This window comes from Schistocerca cancellata, chromosome 4, assembly GCF_023864275.1.
Source record: "Schistocerca cancellata isolate TAMUIC-IGC-003103 chromosome 4, iqSchCanc2.1, whole genome shotgun sequence".
In the NCBI taxonomy this organism is placed as follows: Eukaryota; Metazoa; Arthropoda; class Insecta; order Orthoptera; family Acrididae; genus Schistocerca; species Schistocerca cancellata.
Window position 1 is genome coordinate 686238980 of NC_064629.1, and position 14518 is coordinate 686253497.

The window sequence follows — 14518 nt, forward strand, 5'->3', positions numbered from 1 at the left end:
CTCCATCACATACTGTAACATGGCTTGTTGAGTATACATCTAGAGTCAATCCGCGTGTGGTAGTTCAGCCAATATCCAGGATGAATACCTAACAATGTCCTGGAAAAATGAAATGATCATGTGGCATTGTTGGCCAGGATGTCCCAGTCGAGTTCAGCTGCCAAGTGCAAGTCTTATTTCAATTGGCACGACATTGGGCAACTTGCAGCTGGTGATTAAGATAAAATGATGAGAACACCACCCAGTCCCCGAGTGGAGAAAATCTCCAATCCATCCAGGAATCGAACCTGGTCCCAGTGCATGGGAGGCAAGCACATTATCACCCAGCTAAGCAGGCAGACACAATGTTCTGAAAGAGTAACAGACAGCAGCTACACTACATCTGAACAGAGACTCTAGACATACAGTACTGAATCTAGAGAATGCTGTGAGATAAATTTAGGGAAAGACAACTATCACCTGAACAGGCACAACACTTATAGGATATGGCTCCTATGGCACAATCTATCAGGAGGACCAACATTAAATTTGTCAATTCACGCAAATCAAGGATTAAGAGTACTATTTCAGTAGTCAACTAAGATAAAATGACATTACTGAAAAGTCAAATAGATGACTGATGAAGTACGTAAGTGTGTCAGCAACATGTGAAGACGTTTCTAGTGTGTTCTTATGGAAATCGAATACACAGAAATTGTAAAGGCAGGGTTACTGAAATACACTAGATGCCAATACGCTTTCCCCTACTGAGATTTGCCATGATATAAATACAAAACATCTAATACAATTTTGGTTAAGTAGCCACAAATAATTAAGTTTTCTATTTAAAGAGGACATATATTAGCTTTTGATTCTTAGCTGCTACACATTAAAAATACAGCAATGTTCTAAAATAGCTTCTGAGCTTGTATCTTCAGAGAGTTTACTTTTGGTCTCAGACAAACTTCTATCTAACACACATGAATAATCACAGACTGTAAAATTGGCTGGATCGAAATTCTGTGATTTTTCTTTTGGGAAAATATCAAAATAATCTTTGAGATACTTTAGAACAGATTCTTCATCTTTCAGACAGTTAAAAATCAGACGATCTTGTTTGGCAAGTACTTTTTCCAGCATAAACACAAGATGGTGGTGAAAACATTTGAAGGGAACCTTCATTGCCTTGGCTAGTGTTATCCATTCCTGGACGCATTCCACTGGAGTCTGATGGTATCCAGCAAACATTGCTGGGTTGGTAAGTATTCCACGGGCTGACATTACACCTGAAACAAATTAATACCTGAACAACTAAAAGCTTTTGATTTACTCCCAAAACGAAGTCTTCTAAAATATGTGGTCCAAAAATAATTTAACTTTAAAAGTTTTACATGTTTTGGACCAGTACAAGATATCAGAGCTAAATGGAAATGTTCTGCAGTAATATATATTTAAATACAGAAAAAGTGAATCCCTACTTAGAGGATTGTAGAACAGTATATCAGCAATGTTTGATAAAGATTACAGAGATGGTGTACCCACATGGTCAACAGAGTGAAAGTCTAGACTAGGGCCAGTGGCATACTTACATGTTTCATGCAGGAATGTAGTTATCACTTGCCATGAGGTATGATGGGAGCAAATTAAGTGTGTCAGCTGTCTGTGTTACACAGTCAATGAAATGAACAGCAGGCAGACTGTGTTCCAAGTAATATATTTGGAAGAAGGGTGAAAAAGAGCAGTAAGCAAGGATTAATTTAATTGTTCCTTGTCTGTGGCACAGCTGTTTAAACTGTGCTAGTATCTGCAAACCAAGGACAGTGTCACAATGCTTTATATATTCAAGAAAGCAGTGAAATATTTCTCTGCTCTGTTTCCATGTAATCTGTGCAAGCACACTGAGCAAGTGGATCAATGTTTTTTTTTTTTTTTTTTTTTTTTTTTAAATTAAATAATGGGAGGAGGTAGGTGGATCAATGTTTATAAAACACACTACTATTATGAATAAACTGCCTTCTCTCACGATTTAATTTATAAACACTGACCCAGTAAGTGTGCTTACGCTGATTGACTGCGAATTCATTTTGCCACCACATTTGCTACATTTCCGTGTCTCTTTTACTATTCCACAAGACATGGACCAACATCAGTCCCCTTCATAGAACTCGCTGCCATAATCACAAAATATTTCTCTCTAAACTCACTAATACACTGAAAACAGTGAATGAGACAAAGGTTGCTATTTTGGCAATAGAAACATTCCGTTTCTGCTCACCACACACCGGTTATGTTAAAGGATCATTCCACCGGCTATGTGAAACTGACACATTGCCAACCTATGAGCAATAGATAAGCTCCACTATGACTGCCACTGGCCCCGATCTAAACTTTAGTCGCCTAGCAGTGACCTCTTGAATGACTGCAAAGGTCAGTGTTCTGCCAAGTGCACACAGTGAACAAAGTAAAAATATCAAAGCAAGTAACACTATCTCAATGACACATGAGGACACAGCATCAACATCAGAATGTGCGTTCAGATGGGGGAGGGGAGGAGGACCAGGAAATTGGTTTGTCACCATTTCAGCTAGCCAGAAACATGTATGACAGAATCACATTGAATCAGTGGATGCAAGAGGGTCCCAGAATTCATCCACAGCATTTGCTTTGCAAAGCCTACAGAAAAATCAGACAAAAATGTTAGAACTATGTGCCAGACCAAGACAACAACTTGAAAACAGGTCTTCCATAGGCAGTGCTCTTACAGACTAAGCTATGCCTGTATAGCTCATCTATCAAGAGCACTGCCACGAAACACAGGGTTCTAGATTCAAGTCCCAGTTCTGTGCACAATTTTGATCTATTAATAAGTTTCAGAACAGTGCACAGTACACTGCAAAGTGCAACATTAGCTCTGCATCCACTGTATACACTGTTTGCTGTGGGCTGGACTGATGGACTCACATGGGACTACATTAGCTTCCATGTTCAGAAAAACAAATGCCTCAGACTACTCCTGGCATATAAACACCATCACTAACATTATGAATGGCAAAATAGGTTTCCAAGTCAAACCCATTGCAAACTGTTATACACTGATGGCAGCACGTATGTTACATGCTACCAAGGTGACAGCAGTTTGGGAGCCTGTGCTATTGACTGACACGGGGGAAAAAATAATCAAATGATGTGATGGATTGTGTTTACCACTGGATACAACTTTTATTTCAACCACTGAGTGTAATCTGAATGGGACCACCAGCCTGGAAGTTTTAGGACTCTCAGCACTGACCATTCTTCAAGAACCTCAAAATATCATTTCAACAGGACTAAATCATTCACACTACATTCAATAAGTAAGTGGTAAGATCGCAAGCTGTATGTGATGGTAAAAATCCATCATATCACTTCATCAATTTTCCACCATGTCTCACAACTGCACAAGCTCCCTGAGTGCTGTCACCTAGCTACTATGTAACCCACGTGCTGCCTTCACTATATAACAGGTTCTAATGTGTCTAATGGTTCTAATGTGTCTAATCTGGAAACTTAGATTGCCAGTCATAACGCCAATGATGGCATACACATGCCTGTTTTAGTCTCAGGCACGAGTGCTTTCTGAAATATGCTAGACATCTTTACAAAACAATGCATACCACTGCTTCCTTACCTCGGGGACATATACATGCACTCTGGTTCCATACCACACAAATTAAAGGTTTTGATTCTAGCATGTAAGGGCCAAACATCATAAAGAGTCCTCTAAAACAGAGAGGATGTACAGTTCTCTAAACCTAATTATAGTGTACCAAATCAATGGCAGTACGAATTTCGTTTCAGTCACTTACATTATTCTTCATGTAAATTTATTAGCATTAGTAAACTGTAAGCCTGGTACATATGGTACATTCTTAATTGCTTCGAGTGTTCAATAAAAACACAAAAAGAAACTTTGCAGCAGCCCATATTCATCATCCTTGATGTACTACAACTACCACATACAGTACATTATTCCTGTACTTCACTGACAAGAAAGGAAAAAAGTATGTTACACAATAGCAGCTATGCAAATATGAAATCCTAAAAAAAAAATCATTACAGATTATGTTTAATAGGATTCATAAGGGATTGAACAGTATGGTTATCGGTCATTTCTTCCTTCCAGAGGAAATTCAACTAAAATAGTAATAGTGTATATAAATAATTTAACAGTCTAGTCCAGGATACTTAATCTTGTCATCATAGCTAAAATCTGAATTGTGTTCAAGCAATGAGGCAAGTTAAAGCAAGGTAAAAGAACGGCAGTTTTAAGATGTTTAAAATAGGGAAGGGTGGTACTGCCAGTGTGGAAGTCACCCCAACTGAAGATCATCAGATCTCTTGCCAGAATCCATCCTCTGCACCTGTCCTATGGACATAAGCCCAACATGAACAACACAGACATTTATTCTCTCTAAAACACGAGGAGAAATGTAACACACATTATAACTAAAAATATCAACATTTTAAAGAACACAGCTGTCAATTATTATAAATAAACTGAAAGCAATCTTGATTGCATAAATTTTTTAATGTGGTGACCGGTTTTGATCTTATTACAAGATCATCTTCAGACCTACAATAAACAGGAATCCCTATAAACATATAAAGGACAAAATTGTATACTGATAACCCTCTTGCTTGTGGATGGTGGTGTACTGCAATGCAAAGGACGTCAGCTACTAATTAAATACTTGAAACCCCACCATCGTCTCCGGCATAACATCATGGATAGCCAATCACTTAAGTTGCATTTCTGCCACTTAAGAAATTAACATGGTAGTTACTATTAAGTCATTAATACCACCTATAGAACATATAAAACAATCTTGTAGCTTACAAAATATAGTGTAAACAGGTAATTACTGTGGCCTAAGCAGTGTGGCCCTATCATGTACTGTTATCGACCAAAGCAAAGATAATACGAGGTGCATTCTAGTTCTCAGGCCTCAGATATTTTCTAATTAACTACTCACCCAAAATCGATGAAACTGGCGTTACTTCTCGACGTAATCGCCCTGCAGATGTACACATTTTTCACAACGCTGACGCCATGACTCCGTGGCAGTGGCAAAGGCTTCTTTAGGGGTCTGTTTTGACCACTGGAAAATCACCGAGGCAATAGCAGCACGGCTGGTGAATGTGCGGCGACAGAGAGTGTCTTTCATTGTTGGAAAAAGTCAAAAATCACTAGGAGCCAGGTCAGGTGAGTAGGGAGCATGAGGAATCACTTCAAAGTTGTTATGAAGAAACTGTTGCGTAACGTTAGCTCGATGTGCGGGTGCGTTGTCTTGGTGAAACAGCACAAGCGCACCCCTTCCCGGACGTTTTTGTTGCAGTGCAGGAAGGAATCAGTTCTTCAAAACATTTTCGTAGGATGCACCTGTTACCGTAGTGCCCTTTGGAACGCAATGGGTAAGGATTACGCCCTCGCTGTCCCAGAACATGGACACCATCATTTTTTTAGCACTGGCAATTACCTGAAATTTTTTTGGTGGCGGTAAATCTGTGTGCTTCCATTGAGCTGACTGGCACTGTTTCTGGATTGAAAAATGGCATCCACGTCTCATCCATTGTCACAACCGACGAAAAGAAAGTCCCATTCACGCTGTCGTTGCGCGTCAACATTGCTTTGCAACATGCCACACGGGCAGCCATGTGGTCGACCGTCAGCATTCGTGGCACCCACCTGGATGACACTTTTCGCATTTTCAGGTCGTCATGCAGGATTGTGTGCACAGAACCCACAGAAATGCCAACTCTGGAGGCGATCTGTTCAATAGTCATTCGGCGATCCCCCAAAACAATTCTCTCCACTTTCTCAATCATGTCGTCAGACCGGCTTGTGCGAGCCCGAGGTTGTTTCGGTTTGTTGTCACACGATGTTCTGCCTTCATTAAACTGTTGCACCCACGAACGCACTTTCGACCCATCCATATCTCCATCACCTGTCTATGAAGTTCAATTAGTTTCACACCACGCAAATTCAGAAAACGAATGGTTGCGCGCTGTTGAAGTAAGGAAAACGTCGCCATTTTAAGTATTTAAAACAGTTCTCATTCTCGCCGCTGGCGGTAAAGTTCTATCTGCCGTACAGTGCTGCCATCTCTGGCACGTATTGACAATGAACGCGGCCTCATTTTAAAACAATGCACATGTTTCTATCTCATTCCAGTCCGAAGAAAAAAAAAAATCTGAGGCCTTAGAACTTGAATGCACCTCGTAGCAAGGACACTACTGTAGTAACCGTGGAGGTATAAGGAGGGGAGATACCATGACGTCACAAACTTGAAGCCGACAGAAACCGAGCTCCGCCATTGCAGTTTGGTCAGAAGACTTGTTTCCGATTGTGCTACTGTGTAGAGCTGCGGAAGTTTTTTCATTTTATAATGTCGGTTTGCGTTGTTTACGGGTGTACGAACCATTGGAATAGTGCTACCAAGTTAAAAGGAATCACGTTCCATGCGTAAGTGGCCCCGTTTGTAAAATATTGTTGTTTATATTTGAGAGATGTGCGGCCTTGTTTACGTTTCGCGAAACTGTTTTCCTCTTATTTTATTTCAGATTTCCAATCAATGAAGCTCTGAGCTCTGTGGGTTCATATGGTAAGAAGGAAAGACTGGATACCTAACAAATGTAAGCAAAATATGTTCCCAGCATTTTCGAGAAGAAGATATTGACCGAACTTCAGTTTCGAGTGTTCGGATCAGGGAAAATGCTGTGCCATCAATTTTTCCTGCCTTTCCACCTGACTTACACAAGGTGGTCTACGTGAAATCAGCGTATTGATTCTGAATACCTGTTAAACTAGGAAATAAATGTACAATGCCAGAAAGTATGAATGTTTTAATTAGGCCTCTAATTTCAGTTGTGTTTTTGTCTATAACCAATAACATGTGCGGATTACAGTGGAGTTAATCCATGTAACAATATTTTCATAGTTTTATCACATTTTCGGGCGTAAATTTCTATTTTTTTCGTGTGTGTGTGTGTGTGTGTGTGTGTGTGTGTGTGTGTGTGTGTGTGTGTGTGTGTGTGTGTAATTTTATTTCTGTGTAATAAGACTTCAGGCATTAAGTCAAGTTATAACTGCCATAATCTGCTCTTCCTATGTCATATTTAATTTTATTTCTTTCGATCATTAATTACTTAATCATCCATTTTGGAAAATTCAACAAGTTGAATCAGTATTCTTTGATAATAGTTTCACACCTGTAAGCATTGGTGTCTGTAGTGAAAGAACACTACTTAAATGCCCCAGTAACAGCATTGCATTTACTCTTGTTATGGGCAGTGACAAATTATCATACTGGAAAAAAAAGTGCTTAATTGTGTAAGATAGTCTAATATATCATATGTTAAAGTGTATATTGCTACAAATTCAAAACATACAGTGGATACAAAACCACCAAATTGGCACTTTCGCACTGCACTGGGAGTACATCGACACCCCCCCCCCCCCCCCCCCCAATGCAGCTTTTCATAAAGTCATAAAGGCAGGTTTCTTACCCCCTCACATCCACAGGTGTTTCTGTACTGTCATTGTAGTGCAAATAAATAGTAACAAGTCCAATCAACATCTACAAATATTGTAAATGCATTACAGAATGCAAATAATTATAAGTAGGCTGTAAGGTGTAATTGAACAGTTTTTATTTGTTTTCGATCTTTGTTTTCTGTAGGAACAGAAGAAGAGACGACCACCAACACAAAGGCAGCAGACATCAAAATGTACAGTTAATTTAACTGCTACATGCAGAACTCAAGATGAAGCCACTACCAGTGGCTTTCAGGCTGAAGCTTCTCATCCTGCTAATCCCACCACACCATTGGATGTAAATCCTGAAGAAACACCAATAGTGAGGAACCTTAAGAGGTATGTGTGTGCTGCTGACAAAAAATGAAAATTATAGGAAGAAAGTCAAAGTTCTTCAGCAATCCAAGCGCCGTTCAATTAAAAAAGTGGCATGTTTGAGCACAGTGATGGAAGAACTGAGAAAAAAAACATTTTGTGGATGAAGACAGTTAAGTGTTATTGCAAGCATATCTGGAATGCACAAGCAGCTGTTGCAACAACAGGCAGCAAAGGCAAACTGTAAGAGTGTACCTAGAACTTACAGCCCTGAGCTACGTTCGTTTGCTCTTACATTAAACTTTTATTCCCCACAAGTGTATAAATATGTTAGACGCTGGTACGACACGTGTCTGCCACATCCAAGAACATTAGCAAGGTGGTACCAGGATGTGGATGGTGCTCCTGGCTTTACCACGGAGGCATTTGCCATTATTAAAGCAAAAGCTTCTTATCAGGGCCAGACTAATAAAATTCTATGCAGTTTGTTAATGGATGAAATTGCAATCAGGCAACACACACAATTTGATGGAACACAGTATTATGGGTACATAGATACGGGGGCTTCTGTTGCTATGGATAGTTTACCTGTAGCTAAAGAGGCCTTTGTATTAATGTTAGTCACAATTAATGGGTCATGAAAGCTACCATTAGGGTATTTTTTGACATGTGGATTGACTGGGGAGCAGAAAGCTCATTTGCTTAAACAATGCATTAGCCTGGCCAGTGCCAGTGGTATTCAAGTAGTGTCTCTTTTGTGACTGTTGTGCCTCCAATATATCTATGGCCAAATGCTTGGGGTGCAATACTGACATTGATGGATTAAAGACCACCTTTTTTTGATCAGGGTAACAATTTTGAAGTTGCATTTCTGTTAGATCCACCCCATATGCTAAAACTTGTAAGAAATGCATTAGGGGAGACAAAACATTTTTGGGATGGGCAAGATACTGTAATTTCATGGTACCTATTTGAACTACTGCATAAGTTACAAGTGAAAGAAGGTCTCCACATAGGCAACAGCATTACGAGTAGCCACATCAATTTTGTGAACAACAAAATGAAAGTTAGGTTAGCAGCCCAGCTGCTCAGCACTTCCATGGCAGACGCAATGCAGTACTGTTGCGATATGAAGATACCAGGCTTTGAGGATGCTTCTGTTACAATAAAATTTATAAGGATATTCAACTGCCCGTTTGATATATTAAATTCCAGAAGCCTTCTGCAGAATAAGTGGAAGCAGCCTTTGAATGTTCAGAATTTCAAGGTTGTTAAAGAATTTTTAATGGAGGCTCAGACATACATCAAAACACTTACTGTGTGTCAGGGACAAAGAGTTGTGGACAGTAACAGGAAAACAGGTTTCATCGGCTTCCTACTGCGTATTTCTATTGTCTTGCACCTCTATACAAAGCTTGGACCACAATCCTCTGCACCTTTGTTAAGTTCCTCCCTATTTATAAGTGCTCCCAGAATCATTTGGAGATGTTTTTTAGTGCAATCCGTAGTTGTGGTGGGTGGAATAACAATCCAACAGCTCGACAGTTCATATCTGCCTATAAGAGACTCCTTATTCACAATGAAATTCGTGAATCAGACAGAGGCAATTGTATAGCCCCGGAAGAGATCCCTATTTTGACATACAGTGGTCAGACTATATAACAACAAATCAATTTCACCACTGAACGTACGCAATTACTAGATATGGAAACCCATTTGGTGAGCCATGATCATGATTAAGTTGAAGCTAAAATGATTCTCTCTGAAGTGGCAACCCATATTATTGTTTATATTTCAGGATTTGTGGTTCGTCACTTAGAACTTTACAGTGTGAAACATGCTTGTCAGTGTTGCGAGGGGAAGGGAGTCATACTGCCTATTCTCTTATACACAAAGAGTAGAGGTGGTTTGATTTCACCATCTGACGATGTTGTGGACATCTGTATGTGTTCTGAAAAAGTATTTAGAAAATACAGTGCTGGAAATAGGAGGGTTCCTGTGAAAGATCCTAATACTAAATGTGTGTCAGAGGTACTTGGCACTTTTCTGTTCAAGCCTGTGTTTGAGGAATTGGGAGAGCACACGAAGGATCAGCACCCATTAGATAATCACTTGGTACTGCTGATCAAAGCTATTGCGAAAAGGTACCTGCTGAGACATCAGAAACATGCTGCAAAATGTTGCACAGATTCACTCCATGAAAAAAAATTGAGAACAGCATACACCAAATTAGTTCTTTTTAAAGCTTTACCCCTTTTGGAGAACATTTCTGAAGTATTTTAATGAGGTAGTGTGTGCTTCTGGTGGCAGTGCATTAAACAAATAAAAATTGACCAGCCCTTTACAAAATTCACAATGGCTATTATATACCCTGGAGAATTTCTTCTCCAGGGTATATATAGCCATTGTGAATTTTGTAAAGGGCTGGCCAATTTTTATTTGTGACATGTATTTTGATGATGAAATGATTACCTAATTTGTAGCTATGTGTAGTTTAAAGAGTACTGCATTAGTAATGAAGTTCATTGTAATGAGAGTTTAGTGGTTTCAGATGGAAAATTTTGTTTCTTGACTTAGTGGTGTAAGGCTTTCAAGAGCTCATTTGTAAACTGATCCAGGAAATTGGACCACTCCTATGATACACAACTGTGATCTGAAAGTTTTTTTTTCACATTGTTCTGTGGGATTTTTTTTTATCACCAATTCTAGCCATACTACATGTTCTGAGAGATACATAATATTAAAAAGCCAATTTCATACATACTTATTTTTACATTTGTTATAACACTGTCCAGATATAATTGTCTTGGCTTGTTATTGGCACAAAACATATTGTGTAACCTGAGGACACTGAAAATATGTAAGTGCTTTGCTGTAACCCAAATGTCAATATTAATATTGTACTGTATGCAAGAGATTAAAATGTTTTTCAAAACTACATTGTTTATAACTTCCCAAAAATTTTGTTAGTCCCATACTTCACATATGATTATATGGAATGTTAGTGGATAAGCTATAATGAGATTGAAACACTGACGATTTGATAATGCAAGAACACAGCTTGATAATTTGTACTTGAAAATGTGTTTTAGTGAGTTGAAATGTAGAAAACATCCTAGTATGCCATTTATTGTCTCTTATTTTATCCTTTACTTTTGCAACTTTATCCCACGGAAGTCTGCAGTATGTTACAGTAATTGTAAAAGGTGAGTGATAAAACAATATTGTGTAAACGTAATGCTAGTTTAAATGCTATGTGCAAGAAATCGTTCCAAGTGTAGCACTGGTTTAAGATATTTTGCTTTATCCAACACTGAAGCAAATAAAAAAGAGGTAGGTTCAAACAGTCAAGGTGCCTCACTCTTTTCCATTATGTTTTATACATTGCAGTGAAATTTCAGACTACTGCACGTAAGTACCTATCATCAGCAAGTGTTTAGCTTGACTTGCAGGTTGAAATTTGAGCACGCATGTTTGCAGGGCATCCTAATGTAACTATTGGTGATTTTAATAGCAGTGTTGTCCTTTACACAAATTTGTGTAATTGAGATTTGCTGAACAGTTCATGATTAGCATCAAAACTGCAACTTAATGACATGTATTGACTTATACATTAAAGGAAGGTTTCCTAATTATCATCTGACATGTAGGCCTATTGTGCTATTAATAATCACACACAGAACAACAGTTGTGATTTCATAGTGTTCAGATGTTTAAACTACAATGGTACTGAAAATCCCATTGTGTGTACTTTTACAAGTTTGCTGTGTTGACATTCACAAAAGCACTATCATATGCTTATCTTTATTGATAAAGCACAAACGATGTTTGTATTTACAAATGAAATTTTGTAGAAGTCTGTAAGCGAGTAAGAAATATCATCCGGTATGTAAACAAGCATAGCTTTCGGGTTCTGCTTTCAGTTTACATCGACACAAATACAGTAAAAGGTGATTTGAGTTTGAAAAGAGCTTTGTACACTTTTATCTATCATCATTCGAAGTTCGTATCCAAAAGAAACACTTGAAGTTAACGAGACCAAATCAGTTGTATTGCTGGGGCAAAAACTCATTAAAAACAAAACGAAAATGCCTAAAAAAGCTATTCTGACGTTGTGTTATGCATGTGAACATTGTAACACTCAACATCTGAAATTATTTCGCAGACATAACTTTAAATATGAAGAACACGCAATTCTAACAAGAGCCCTGTCACTGTTTTGATCAATCAAACATGGCGGCCGACCACGCCCACCGCCTTCAAACAGATGTACAGCAGACGGCTATAGTGCCATCTCCCCTCCTTATACCGCCATGGTAGTAACCATGGCTACCTACTCATCTTACTAGGGCCAAAGAGGCTATCTATGGGGAAAGCGTCCTGGTCGCTCTAAGGTAGCCAGGGAGACTCAACAAAGGTTGATACTACATGGTATGTGTAAATGACATGCGCATGAGTTACTGTTACCATTAAAATTTAAATTGAACGACATCTCGCCAAAATAACTTCAAACAATGTATGCCTGAAATGTGATTTCAGTAGTGGAATGTTAAAGAAAATTTTATAAAGTAACACCTATATTACCATTCCGATCAATCGTCTGCATATGATGCAACATGATGGCTATCATGAGTGTAAAATTAATGACATTATGCCAATACAACCACTGTCTGGACGGTCACGAATGAACAGACAAAATAATGTCTGTGCTGAACATAATTTTATATTGAAATATAGCAATAACCACTGGCATAGCAGGGTAGGGTGAAAAGCATCCTTTGTCAAACAGTTAAACACAGATGGGTGACATATAGCGTATACATAAGGAAAGAAAATTGATTTGTGCACACATGCACTTAATCCAGCATGAAATGTTGTGTAATAATTACGATCACATGTAAATAAATACACAAAAAATATAAAGCATAATGTCATACTTAACATATTGAGGAGCAGAGGCACATTTGTCTGACTGTCTGAATATGGTATAATAAAATACAACAGTTATAACCAAATGTGGTAAGCAGTAGTGTAACAAATGCAGTCTACAATAATTGTGTAGAAAAACTAATTAAAACGGATTGTTACAGCAGAAATATGGTTATCTTGACATTCATACTCATCCAGGCAAACTGAACAATGTGAAGGTTTAAGTATTTTAGAATAATTCCTCAAACAGATCAAAAAATATTTTTCTCTGAAATCCAGTTCTCTTATGTATATAAAATTTAAGTTCTTCTAGGGTATTAAGTAAAAGCCCTATAGGGGCAGTAGGGAAGATACTTATTGTTATTGATAGTCCCATTAGAATGCTTATTTTGGTTAATGTGTTGCCCAAAAATATATTTACTACATGATTTACCAGTACTATGTTCATGATATCTTAAAATTTCTACCAGTTTGGCCAACAATGACTATCAGAATTATTACATGTGATTTTATACACCCTGTAATTTAAATATTTATTACTCTTATTGTTCATAGTGTGTCTCAATCTATGTTGAAGTAAATTGTTAGTAGTAAAGGCGATTGTATGTTTTGTATCCCCAAACATTTGATCTATTTTATCTGAAATATTGCCAAAATAGGTTGTTTTGGTGAACTACTTATTCTTTGCTTCGCTTTGCTTTGTGTTGGATTTTGAACAGAGTTGCTAATTTTCTCATAAAGGGTATGAATGAACTCAGATTCATAGTTGTTGACTGTAGCAATTTGTTTAAGTACAATCAACTTGTTCCGCACAGCCTCATTTTTTAATGGTAGTTTAGCGATCCTACGTACCATGTATTGGAAAAAGGCTTTTTTTATATCTGTGGATGACATGATGTGGAGTTAATTATTACATCTATACAGTGGCTAATTTAACAAATATTGAATTTACGAACACTGAAATGAATTTGTTAAATAACGGACTTAAATATAATTTATCACCTTCACTTAATGATACTAACGTGAAACAATTAATAGCAGATGTTAGGATTGCCACCAAATTAGCTAAATGTAGTAAAGCGGGAACTTTTCCAATAGTGCTCAAAACTAAAGATCTCGTGCTGAAAGAAGGGAATAAAATATTTATAAAAACCAATCATGAATTAAAAACAATTGAAGGTATTAATGACAAGCTTTTAACAAATAAAGCAGTCGTTATACAAGCAGACAACAGGAATACTCTGATAGTTGTAAATGGAGAAACTTTCATCTCCAAAACTTTGAATTTTTTCAACGAAAACAACATAGTAGATGTAATGAAAGATCCAACTGCTAAATTTCAGACAGATATTAAAAGATTAATTGAAAACAACAATTGGTTGTCCACTCCTAAAGACAAAAATGTTCTTAAGATAATGAACCCACAAATACCAAAATTAAGATCACAAAGCGTCACAAAATAAATTTACCAATTCGTCCAATTGTTAATAATAAAAATGGTCCATCATTTAAATAGGAAGCTGAACACCATTCTGAAACCGTATGTTTTCGAAAAGAATTTTGGTATTAATAATACATTTCAACTACCAGAACAAATTTATGACATTAAAATTCCCGATGGCCCAAGATTCGCTTGCTTAGATATTACAAATCTCTCTACAAATATTCCAATTGCATAACGATCGAAATTATAAAAAATCTTATGAAACACTACAGAATGAA

The 14518-nt window shown here is 37.6% G+C and overlaps 1 protein-coding gene across 1 annotated transcript in view; it reads right to left on the bottom strand.

The window, feature by feature from the left end:
* Window positions 1-635: 635 nt before the first annotated feature.
* The window catches only part of LOC126183538 (tRNA-dihydrouridine(20a/20b) synthase [NAD(P)+]-like), a 35723-nt gene continuing 21840 nt past the window's right edge, over window positions 636-14518 (bottom strand). The window contains exon 6 of the mRNA XM_049925608.1: window positions 636-1265. Within this exon, the coding sequence (XP_049781565.1) occupies window positions 862-1265 (404 nt within the window). The 3' untranslated portion in view covers window positions 636-861. The remainder of the gene's footprint in view (window positions 1266-14518) is intronic.